This window comes from Opisthocomus hoazin, chromosome W (assembly GCF_030867145.1).
Source record: "Opisthocomus hoazin isolate bOpiHoa1 chromosome W, bOpiHoa1.hap1, whole genome shotgun sequence".
Classification (NCBI taxonomy): Eukaryota; Metazoa; Chordata; class Aves; order Opisthocomiformes; family Opisthocomidae; genus Opisthocomus; species Opisthocomus hoazin.
Window position 1 is genome coordinate 47,225,326 of NC_134453.1, and position 12,688 is coordinate 47,238,013.

A 12,688-nucleotide genomic window follows, 5' to 3' on the forward strand; every position below is an offset into this window, starting at 1 on the left:
GATGCAGCATACCTGGGGAAGTCGGTACTGTGTTGCTGGTTTATTTGTTTTTAACGAGGGGTAGTGATATTGCTCAAACTTCATAGAAGTTGGAAGGTTTTTACAGGATCAGTATGGACGCTGGTCTGTCTGGGGTTTTTGTTAATTTTCACCCATAGCTTTCCTTTTAGGATTTAATAACTGACAAAAAGTCAGTGTTTATTTTATTTTGTTTTATTTTTATGACCTTAAGGTATTTCATTGTATGTGTCATACTCCAGTGGGGCTTCAAAAAATGTAGGCTGGGACTGGGCTTTGAAGTCAGTTAAAACAGAGATTATTTTTTTTTATAATATTACTTTGAGGCTACCCTTATCTGTAATCTGATGCGTTTTAATATCCACTTTTCCAAGAAAAATTTATAGAACTGTAAATAAATTCACATAATTTCGCTACTTTCTCTTAGGTGTTATATTAGAAATGCAAGACTGATACTGTTTAATATTGCACAATCCAAGCATTATTGTGCTAGGCAGACTCTCTGTACATCAGTACCCTAACCATGCTAAAGTTTTTTGGCTCATCAGAACAGAAATTTGAAGGAGGTTATTTGAAAGGAATGGAGACTAATGTTACTGGGCAAGCAAAGCTGAGTCAGTATTAATTAGTGAATGATGTTAGGGGGAATAAACCACAACAAGTATTTTAGACTGCAAAAACATGTTTACAACAGAGAACCAGTAATAAGATAAAAATCAGTGGCATGACCAAGCTCTCTTTACTAATAGTGCTAAAACATTACAGGAAATGGATGCTTTTACTCCTAATGAAGACAATCTTGGTATAATGCATTCTGCAAAGAATTTAACTGTAGGTGTTAGAAAGAAAAAACATTTGCATGGCAGTGGTAGAGGTTTTCGTTGCCCAGTTTTTTAAATGAACCTGAATCACCATGTATGCTTTTTGTTTATTGTTGCCAATTCTGCTGGCTGGCTTACAGCAGTTCCTCTCTTGTGGGATGAGTCCTCTAACTATAGATATTGAGACCTTACAGAGACGGTAGTTTATTCTGCTTCCCAATCACTTAGCCGTAATGTAGAATTCAAGATAATGAAATAAATACTAATTTACTATTTTTTCCCTCCTCAAGTGTAAGGGTAGGGAAAAGCAATGAAGATATTCTTTTTTTTCCTTAGTACCTGAAAGTACCTTATAGCATACTTTGCTAAGACAATTTTACATGCTTCTGAGAAAATATTAAGGTATCCAACAGTTTTGTTGCTATTATGTTGAATTATGTATCTAAAATGATATAAACTGATACAAAGGGTAGAAGGGGAAAAGAAAGGAATTTTGTCTTGCTCAACTTCTCTATAAATTACACATATGGCCTGCCTTTGTTTGTAGACTCTTCACTCCTGTAGACTCTTCTGGTATACACTTCTTATTAAAGACCAATTATAGGTCCATACTCTGTGCTAGGGATTTGTTAATTTTATGAAATGTTCTAAGCCCAGTAAGATCTGGGTGAGATAGTGTTACTTATCTCTTGTTTATTAGATTGTCAGACATTTATTTTTTAGGGGGGCTATTTATTTATTTATTATTTTTAGAGTCTTAGGTGCTCTGAAAGTTAGTATTATTTCTTACAGTTTATAATCTTTTTATTTTATTCTGTCAGAGCTTAAGTATCCCAAACTGTCCCACCTCTTGCATTAGAAGAGCTTCCTTTTTTAAAAAAATTAAATTTAAATAGTTATTTTACTATGTTGCCTTAAATGAGTGATGCAGTAATTTTGCATTTATTAACTTATCATCTTCCTGATCATCATTCCATTTACTTCAGTAGAAGTGTTATTAAACTGATTAGGATAGAGATTTAATTCTATGAAAACAAACTTTGCTTTATTTTGTTACTAGTGATGAAAGCTTAGTAATGTTCTTTTACAGTTTCTTCTTTGAAATTTTGCTCGTACAGAAACAATTATTTCCTTTTACCTCCATACAGAATCAGTATCGTTTTGAAGGAACTGGGTTTCCAACTATTCCTCATCTCATAGACCATCATTACACAACAAAGCAAATTATTACGAAGAAATCAGGTGTTGTTCTGCTGAATCCTGTTGTTAAGGTAATGCATGCATTCCAAGAATTCTATTAAACTGAAAGTATTTGGGGGTTTGTATTATCATTTAACATATGTTCCTTGTGATGAGAAGCGGTAATATTAGGTTAGGCAAGGTTGTAGAATATTTGTATATGCTATTAAGACAATAATTTGAGTACTGGAACTATCTCAGTTGCTGTCTTCTAAACAGAAGACATTGCAGTTTTCTTTAGGGTTTCTTTCAGCATGCAAATTCTTAGATTTTTCACTCTTTCTCACTGTTCTGTGAATCTCCATTCTTTTTCTGAATGTTTTCAGCCTTCTCTACTCTGCCCAATTCTCTACTCTGCCCAATTCTTTTTCTGAATGTTTTCAGCCTTCTCTACTCTGCCCAATGCATTCCTCCAAAATAATACTCCATCCTAATTTATATAATATATAATTGCAATCCTTAAAGAAAGGCAGAATCTCCCAAACATCCTTATACTTCTTTTTTTTTCTTTTCTCTGCTTTTGAGTTTCCCATTTGTATTCCACTATTGACTATGTAACTGAAACTATTAACTCATTGTCCATAACATTGTAATCATAGACTCCTAGAATCATTAAGGTTGGAAAAGACCTCTAAGATCATCAAGTCCAACCATCCACCCAACACCACCATGTCCTGAAGTGCCATATCTACACGTTTTTTGAACACCTCCAGGGACAGTGACTCAACCACCTCCCTGGGCAGCCTGTCCCAAGGCCTGACCACTCTTTCAGTGAAGAAATTTTTCCTAATATCCAATCTAAACCTCCCCTGAGACAACTTGAGGCCATTGCCTCTCGTCCTGTCGCTAGTTACCTGGGAGAAGAGACCAACACCTGCTGCACTACAACCTCCTGTCAGGGAGTTGTAGAGAGCGAGAAGGTCCCCCCTCAGCCTCCTCTTCTCCAGACTAAACAGCCCCAGCTCCCTCAGCCACTCCTCATGAGACTTGTTCTCCAGACCCCTCACCAGCCTTGTTGCCCTTCTCTGGACACTCTCCAGCAACTCAATGTCTTTCTTGGAGTGAGGGGCCCAAAACTGAACACAGTACTCCAGGTGCGGCCTCACCAGGGCTGAGTACAGGGGCACGATCACCTCCCTACTCCTGCTGGCCACACTATTCCTGATCCAAGCCAGGATGCCGTTGGCCTTCTTGGCCACCTGGGCACACTGCTGGCTCATGTTCAGCCGGCTGTCAGCCAACACCCTAAGATACTTTTCCGCCCAGCAGCTTTCCAGTCACTCTTCCCCAAGCCTGTAGCGTTGCATGGGGTTGTTGTGACCCAAGTGCAAGACCCGGCACTTGGCCTTGTTGAACCTCATACAGTTGGCCTCGGTCCATCGATCCAGTCTGTCCAGATCCCTCTGCAGAGCCTTCCTACCCTCAAGCAGATCAACACTCCCAACCAACTTGGTGTCATCTGCAAACTTACTGAAGAAGTTGTCTGAATAAAAATGGTTTTCTTCAAGTGGTAAAATTCTCAAATCACAGTTTCATCCCTATTTTATATCTCAAATATAAGGTACTGATATAGACATGGAAACAGGTACTGTCCTGCCAGCATCAGCGCAAATTTAAAATAAAACTTTTTAATTTGTAAGCCATTTCAGATTATCTTTCAGAATAGAAACAAAAAGGGATATTAAAATATATTACCATTTAGAATGCTTAACAGTCTCCTTGCATTCTTCCAGTAGTTTCGTGGTTAGTATTTACTCAGTTGATATTTCATTCACAAACCATCTCTTTTCAACTTAATCTTTCCATTTTAACTATGTTAGCTATTTGTTCTTATGGAAAAAAAGTTGACTGGTTTCAAGCACACTTAAGGCACCTTGTACATTCTACAAAGTTTTAGAAAGCATAACAAATTATAATTCAGGGTTAGTTTCCTTCTCCAAAATCCTAGTTCTTTTCCTCTAATAATCCTAAAACATTAAAGCATATTTCTGTTCTTCTCAAAATGAATGTTTTTTAATGCTTACTGGTGCTTGCTTTAATAATAATTTAAAAAAATAAAAGAGCAAGAGTTAACTTTTAAAGTGAAAGCCTTTTTTTCTTCATGGCTTTTAACATCTATGTACCTAATCTTTATGCTGCGTATATGTTCAACATATGTTTTTATGGATACTTGCTTGCTTTGGTAAATGTATATGGACAGTTCTGATCAGATCAAAAATGAAAGTTATTTCTTCTAGGTAACTTTTAAAACTTGAATGACCTTTGCTTTTTGTCTACTTTGATTATAAAGATAATGAAAATTTATTACATCTTACATGAATTGTACACTGTGGTTTTATTGTGAAGTGCATGTATTCTGCGTATTTCCTAGGGAGTTTTAACATTTATTAAAGTTGATATGTGTGGGGGGGGGTTAGTTCTTAAATGATAGATATTTTCTCTATTACATATAATTTTTAATTTTAAAGAATGGGGCTTTTCAAATACTCATTTTCAAATACTCATTACAAAATTGATATTTTATTTATTGAACATAAATTATTAAGTTTGTTATTGAATATATGGGAAAGCTTAGGATTTTATCTTTGATTTGCAAATAATTATGTTTTGATATAAACTGTTTAAGCCAAAGATAACAGGCTGCCAAACCAAAAATGAAATCTTTTTATGTCTGTTTGCAAATTCCTTTTGTAATACTGTAATTACTCTAAAATATAATGTTTTGTCTGTTTCCCGGCTTTTTTTCTGACTTTGTAAAATATACATATTACTGCAGTGTTTAAGCAGTTTTCAGTGTATAAAAGCCTGTGAGAACAGCCCTATTTTAACAAATGTAAAATCATAATGTAGTATGTTACTACATGGTAAATTATAACAGAATTTATTCTTAGTTATTCTCTGTTTGTTAAATGGGCCTAGAAAACATAATTTCTTCGTTCTCTGTTGTTTACTTGGAATGCAAGGAACTTTCATGTTCTTAATATTTTGTTTCATTTTGTTAACTTTGTTTTATAAAGTTAGGTTTTATTTATACATATTTGTATGTAACCATGTATAATTAAAGAATTTATCTAGTATATTATTGGTTAAATATGGTCCCAGATCACTTTCTTGAGCATTTCTGCGTTACTTTACTTGAGCTCATGTCCTTTGAGGTGTAAATGTGTTGTCTCAGAGTTCATTACATGGTGTGCAACATCCAATACGCACACAGAGCCGAGATATCAGTTTATGTCATGTCTGTGCAGAGATGGGTGCTAGGTGGTAACTCCACAAAGCTAGCACACCTGGTTACAATCACATCACATTTATACAGTGAAAAATGTTAGTTTCACCTATTAGCCGTACCCTCCTAACTACGATTGTTTCTTCTTACTTCGGTTTAAAGATACAGTACTCCTAAAATTTACTACGCATGCTCAGTTAAGTAAGGGTCCCTGCTTGGTCTGGGGTCTCCAGCTCAAGGGGTGTGATTTTTAGTGTTATAATGAGGATAGCTCGTTTAAAGGCACTCTTCATCATTCTTCTGATTTTGGTTCCAAATTTTTCAAAAACATCTTAACTAGCTTACATGTTCTTCCAAGATATATTTCGTTCCCAAGGACAGTATTTCCTGATTAGACATTCCTGTGTCAGCCACTCTTGTCAACATCTTGGCCTTCTGTTAACCCTAGACTACACATTCTAGCTAAATAATTAGGTCAGACTGATCTTCTGTGCATGCTTGTATAATGCTGAGTTCAACTGACTACAAATGCACATATGAAGTTTAAAATCCCTTAGTGATAGCCAATCCTTATATGACATAGAAACTGTACAGAGATGTATGATTTTATGTGGCAGGTCTTTTCACGTCTAGAATACATACCACTATAAATGCATCTGTCATATCATAACCTCCTTACAAAACAGATTGAGAGACATTTCTAAAACAGATTTTTTTTTTCTCTTCTACTGTCACTGGGTACAAAATCGGTTTTATGTTTTTCTGTTTTCAGAGGCAAAAAGAAATAGGCCCACTCCCCTTCTGGACTTGATTTGAGTAAGTTTCAGTATTAACTTCAACTTGAGCAAATTTTAGCACTGAGGATGATGCTAGTCTGCTCTCTCATAATCCCATGGTAATTGCTTGCAGTTGTAGTGATGAAGTACTTTCATTACTCAGGTTTTCCCAAGTGCTGCAAATAATCACAGAATCACAGAATGGTTGGGGTTGGAAGGGACCTCTGTGGGTCATCTAGTACAAACCCCTGCCCAAGCAGGGTTGCCTACAGCAGGCCGCAGAGGACCTTGTCCAGGCGGGTCTTGAATATCTCCAGAGAAGGAGACTCCACAGCCTCCCTGGGCAGCCTGTTCCAGGGCTCCGTCACCCTCAGAGGGAAGAAGTTCTTCCTCATCTTCAGATGGAGCTTCCTCTGCTTCAGTTTGTGCCCATTGCCCCTTGTCCTGTCCCTGGGCATCACTGAAAAGAGTCTGGCCCCATCCTCCTGACACCCACCCTTAAGATATTCATAGGCATTTATTAGGTCCCCTCTCAGCCTTCTCTTCTTCAGGCTGAACAAGCCCAGCTCCCTCAGCCTCTCCTCGTAGCGGAGATGCTCCAGTCCCCTCATCATCTTTGTAGCCCTCCGCTGGACTCTCTCCAGTAGCTCCTCATCTTTCTTGAACTGGGGAGCCCAGAACTGGACAGAGTATTCCAGATGAGGCCTCACCAGGGCAGTGTAGAGGGGAAGGAGAACCTCCCTCGACCTGCTGGCCACACTCCTTTTGATGCACCCCAGGATCCCATTGGCTTTCTTGGCAGCCAGGGCACACTGCTGGCTCATGGTCAACCTGTCGTCCACTAGGACACCCAGGTCCCTCTCCACAGAGCTGCTCTCCAGCAGGGCCACCCCAAGCCTGTACTGATGCATCATGGGGTTGTTCCTCCCCAGGTGCAGGACCCTGCACTTGCCCTTGTTGAACCTCATCAGGTTCCTCTCTGCCCAACTCTCCAGCCTATCCAGGTCACGCTGAATGGCAGCACAGCCTTCTGGTGTATCTACCACTCCTCCCAGTTTGGTGTCATCAGCAAACTTGCTGAGGGTACATTCTAACTCTTCATCCAGGTCGTTGATGAAGAAGTTAAACAAGGCTGGGCCCAGTACTGACCCCTGGGGGACACCACTAGTTACCAGCCTCCAACTAGACTCAGTGCTGCTGATGACAACCCTCTGAGTTCGGCCATTCAGCCAGTTCTCAATCCACCTCACCGACCACTCATCCAGCCCACACTTCCTCAGCTTCCCTAGGAAGATATCATGGGAGACCGTGTTGAAAGCCTTGCTGAAGTCAAGGTAGACAACATCCACTGCCCTCCCCTCATCTACCCAGCCAGTCATGCCATCATAGAAAGTTATCAGATTGGTCAGGCATGATTTCCCCTTGGTGAATCCAAGTTGACTACTCCTGATAACCTTCTTTTCCTCCACTTGCTTGATGATGACCTCTAGAATGAGTTGCTCCATCACCTTTCCCGGGATGGAGGTGAGGCTGACCGGCCTGTAGTTCCCTGGGTCCTCCTTCTTGCCCTTTTTGAAGATTGGAGTGACATTGGCCTTTCTCCAGTCCTCGGGCACCTCTCCTGTCCTCCAAGACCTCTCAAAGATGATGGAGAGTGGCTCGGCAATGACATCCGCCAGCTCCCTCAGCACTCGTGGGTGCATTCCATCGGGGCCCATGGATTTGTGGACGTCCAGATCGCTTAAGCGATCCCTCACACAGTCCTCCTCGACCAAGGGAAAGTCGTCCTCTCTGCGGGCTTCCTCTCTTACCTCCAGGGCCTGGGATTCCTGAGGGCCTGCCTTGGCACTGAAGACTGAAGCAAAGAAGGCATTCAGTAGCTCTGCCTTCTCCGCATCCTCCGTCACCAGGACACCCGCCTCATTCAGCAGCGGCCCCACATTGTCCCTAGCCTTCCTTTTGCTGCTGATGTAGTTGAAGAAGCCCTTCTTGTTGTTTTTGACATCCCTTGCCAGCTTCAATTCCAGGTGAGCCTTGGCCTTCCTCGTTGCATACCTGCACGCTCTGACCACATTCCTGTATTCTTCCCAAGTGGCCTGCCCCTCTTTCCACATTCCATGGACCTTTCTCTTCCACCTGACCTCCGCTAGAAGCTCCTTGTTCAACCATGCAGGTCTCCTGCCTCCTTTGCTCGATTTCTTTCTCAGGGGGATGCATTGCTCCTGAGCATGGAGGAAGTGACGTTTAAACAGCGACCAGCACTCTTGGTCCCCCCTGCCTTCGAGAGCCGTGTCCCACGGGATTCCTCCCAGTAGCTCCTTGAAGAGGCCAAAGTTAGCCCTCCTGAGGTCCAAGGTTTTGATCCTGCTTATCGCCCTGCTTCCTCCATGCAGGATCCTGAACTCGACCATTTCATGGTCACTGCAGCCGAGTCTACCTCCAACCTTCACATTCCTCCACCACTTGCATCAGTGTGCATATAGTGTGTGTGCATCTGACCCTCCCCATATTCTTTGCTCAGAGTGTAGTAGGCTCGTATGCTTTCTGTTCTTTAATGTTCTTTCCCAACCTTTGTCTACCAGATTCTCCAATAGAGGAGAACGAAAGCTGTAAGTAATGTACATATAAGGATGGGAGAGTCTCAAAAAATCTACCAGTAAATGTGGTTATTTGTATAGTGCTTATTTGTATACCCATTGCACTGTGAATAATTTCAAAGTGAGCAGTTCAGTCAAAAATAGCTCTTGGATTCCTAAATAAATAGCTACTACCGATCAAACAAAACAAGTTCTTTCATAAGTATCTACAGTAGCATAGCGTTTGTTACAGATGTGTGTGGATCTCCAGGAGCTATCTTGCAGTTGCCAAAACTATGATTACTCTTTAAGGATTTATTCCACTCAAATGCAGTTAACTTTCTTGGTAGTTCATCAATGAGATATATTGTTCTACAAGACCAATCCACAAAAGAATTTAACTTCTTTGGTGAAGTCCATCTTCTGACATTTCATCAAAGGATAAGCTCAGAAGAAGCTGCAGACTTACAAGGACAGGGCTATTTTCTTGCATCAAATATGTGTATCGAATGTATGTAGTAGTGCCTGAATTCTCAAGAAGCTGAATCTGAGAGAAGTATTTAAATGTTGATTAAGAAGTAATTCAGTGACTGCATGTGGTGGGTTGACCTTGGCTGGCTACCAGGTGCCCAGCAAGCTGCTCTCTCACTCTCCCTCCTCAGCAGGACAGGGGCAGAAAATAAGATGAAAAACTTGTGGGTCAAGATAAAGGCAGTTTAATGAAAGCAAGCAAAGGCAGCATATGGAAGCAAAGCAAAGCAGAAAGAAGATTTATTCTCTACTTTCCATCAGCAGGCAATGGCCAGCCACTTCCTGGGAAGTAGGGCCTCAGTAAGCATAGTGGTTGTTTCAGAAAACAAATGCCTTAATAATGAATGCCCTCCTCCTCCTTTCTCTTAACTTTTGTTGCTGAGCATGATGTCATATGGTGTGGAATATCCCTTTGGTCAGTTTGGGTCAGCTGTCCTGGCTATGTGCCTTCCCACCCCAGCCTACTGGCCTCTGGGGTAAGGTGGAGTTGGAGAGACAGCCTTTATGCTGTGGGAGCACTGCTCAGCAGTAGCCATAATACTGGTGTGTTATCCACACTGCTCTAGACACAAATGCAAAGCACAGGACTATCAGGGCTGCTATGAGAAAAGTTAACTCCATCCCAGCCAGACCCAATACAATTTCCAATACACCATCTTCCCCAGGCACTTCCCTATGTGCACTACAGGAACCTTATCTCCTCCCACACTATGTAGGGGTTTTATTAGGGTAGCATCAGGTTGTTCAGCAGATCCTCTGGTGTTCACTAGCCAAGTGGCTTTTACTAAATTTATATCCCAGTGCTTCCATGCCCCATTGCCCAACGCTCTCAACATAGTCTTTAACAGTCCATTATATATCTCAGTCTTTCCACAGGCTTGTGGGTGATAGGGGATGTGATACACCCAATCCATGCCGTGTTTCTTGGCCCAGGAGTCTATGAGGTTATTTTGGAAATAAGTCCCGTTGTCCGACTCAATTCTTTCTGGGGTGCCATGTTGCCATAGAACTTGCCTTTCATAGCCCAGGATGGTGTTTCAGGCAGTGCAATGGTTAACAGGGTATGTTTCCAGCCACCTGGTAGTTGCTTCCGCCATGGTGAGTATGTAGCACTCGCCTTGGCAGGTTCATGGCAGTGGTCCAACATAGTCAATTTGTCGGGCCTCGCCATATTGTAAACCCAGCCACTGCCCTCTACTGCAGGAAGACTTTACTTGCATGGCTCTCTAGATTGTGGTGCATGCTTCACATTTATGGGTGACCTGTGTGATGGCCTCCATGGTCAGGTCTACCTCTTGATCACGAGTCCATCTATATGTTGCATCTCTCCCTAGATGTCCCGATGTTTCGTAGGCCCATGGAGCTACAAATAGCTCACCCTTATGCTCCCAGTCTGGGGCTACCTTAGCCACTTCAGTTCTGGCAGCCTGGTGTACCTGCTCATTGTTTTGATGTTTTTTAGTGGCAGGGTTCTTGGGCAAGTGAGTATCTATGTGACCTGTCTTTACGGCAATGTTTTCTACCCGGGCAGCGATGCCTTGCCACAATGGGGCAGCCCAGATAGATTTACCTCTGCGTTGCCAATTGGTCTGCTTCCATTGCTGTAGCCACCCCTATGGGGCATTTACCTCCATCCATGAGTCAACAGAGAGAGAGACTACTGGCTTCTGCAAACTGACTTGACTCGCCTAGCTCTTCAGTGATTAAATGACTTGATATGTGGGACTCCACGTAGCAGCTTTCCATTTCCGATGGTTTCCTATGACACAACAGGATCCGTCGGTAAACAGAGCATAGTACCTTTCACTTTCTGGTAGCTTGTTATATGGTGTTGTCTCTTGAGCACGAGTCACCTCCTTGGGTGATGCTCTGAAATATCTGCCTTCTGACCAGTCCACAATCTCTTCCAGGATTCCTGGGCAGTTCAAGCACGAGCCCATTGCATGATGAAGGCTACCAACTTACTTACTCTATGTAGCATCAGTTACGTAATGTGTAGGGGGACACTTCTGTTGAACATCCAGTATAGCACAGGCAGTCACAGTGCCAAAAGGAGCTGTGCTTCTGTACTGAGAACTTCTGAAGCAGCTCGAACCCCCTCATATGCTTCTAGTATCTCTTTTTCAGTCAGGGTGTATGTAGTTGGCTTCTGATCCTCAATACCCCCAGCTCCAAAACCCCAGAGGTCAACCTCAGGTTTTTGCTGGTGCTTTCTGCCACAGGCTCCAGATGTGACCATGCTCCCTGGTTGCAGTGTAGAGCACATTTTGTACAGCTGATCCTATATGGATGGGCCCAAGAGCTACTGCATGAGCTACCTCCTGTTTGATCTGCTCAAAGGTTTGCTGTTGCTCAGGGCCCTGCTCAAAATACTTCTTTTTGGTCACTCAATAGAGAGGGCTCACAAGCTGACTGTAACCTGGAATATGTATTCTCCAGAATCCCACAAGGCCTTGGAAAGCTTGTGTTTCTTTCTTGTTAGCTGGTGGAGACACAGTTGCTATCTTATTGATCACATCCACAGGGATGTGACGATGTCCATCCTGCAATTTTATGCCCAAGAATTGGATCGCTTGTGCAGGTCTTTTGACCTTGCCCTTTTTTATGGCAAAACCAACTTTCAGAAGAATCTGAATTACTCTTTCCTTTCTCAAACACTTCTTCCACTTTGTTGCCCCATACGATGATGTCATCGATGTATTGCAGATGGTCAAGGGCATCACCCTGTTCCAGTGCAGTCTGGATTAGTCCATGACAAATGATAGGTCTGTACTTCCACCCCTGGGACAATCGATTTTAGGTGTACTGGATGCCCCTCCACGTGGAAGCAAACTGTGGCCTCCATTCTGCTGCCAAAAGAATTGAGAAGAATGCATCGGCCGTGTCAATTGTAGCATACCACTTGGCTGCCTTTGACTCCAGTTCATATTGGAGATCCAGCATATCTGGTATGGCAGCACTCAGTGTTGATGTCACTTCGTTCAGGCCACGACAGTCTACTGTTAGTCTCCACCCTCCATCAGACTTTTGCACTGGCCATATGGGACAAGTAAAGGGTGAGCAAGTCTTGTTGATCACTCCTTGGCTCTCCAATTGATGATTCAGCTCATTGATGGGAACCAGGGAGTCTCAGTTGGTGTGATATTGACTGTCATGGTACGATATTGACTGTCATGGTAGCAATCAGCACCTGCTGTTCTTTGACCCGCAGGAACCCCACAACAGATGGATCGTCCGAGAGACCAGACAGGGTAGACAGCTGTTTAATTATCTTCTCTATATCCATGGCAGCCACACCAAAAGCCCATTGGTACCCTTTTGGGTCCTTGAAGTACCTTATCCTGAGGTAGTATATGCCAAGAATACATGGGGCCTCTGGGCCGGTCACAATAGGATGCTTTTGCCACTCGTTCCCTGTTAGGCTCATCTTAACCTCCAACACAGACAACTCTTAGGATAACCCTATCACTCAAGAAATCCAAATGGGTTCCACACCTTCAT

General features: G+C 42.4%; 1 protein-coding gene across 7 annotated transcripts in view; it reads left to right on the forward strand.

Annotated features, from left to right (window-relative positions):
• LOC142365534 (tyrosine-protein kinase Fer-like) overlaps positions 1-12,688 on the forward strand; it is a 226,937-nt gene that overhangs the window by 107,352 nt on the left and 106,897 nt on the right. For all 7 annotated transcript variants that reach the window (XM_075446347.1, XM_075446351.1, XM_075446348.1 and 4 more), the window contains one exon: positions 1,988-2,110. In XM_075446347.1, coding sequence (XP_075302462.1) covers positions 1,988-2,110 — 123 coding nt within the window. The remainder of the gene's footprint in view (positions 1-1,987; positions 2,111-12,688) is intronic.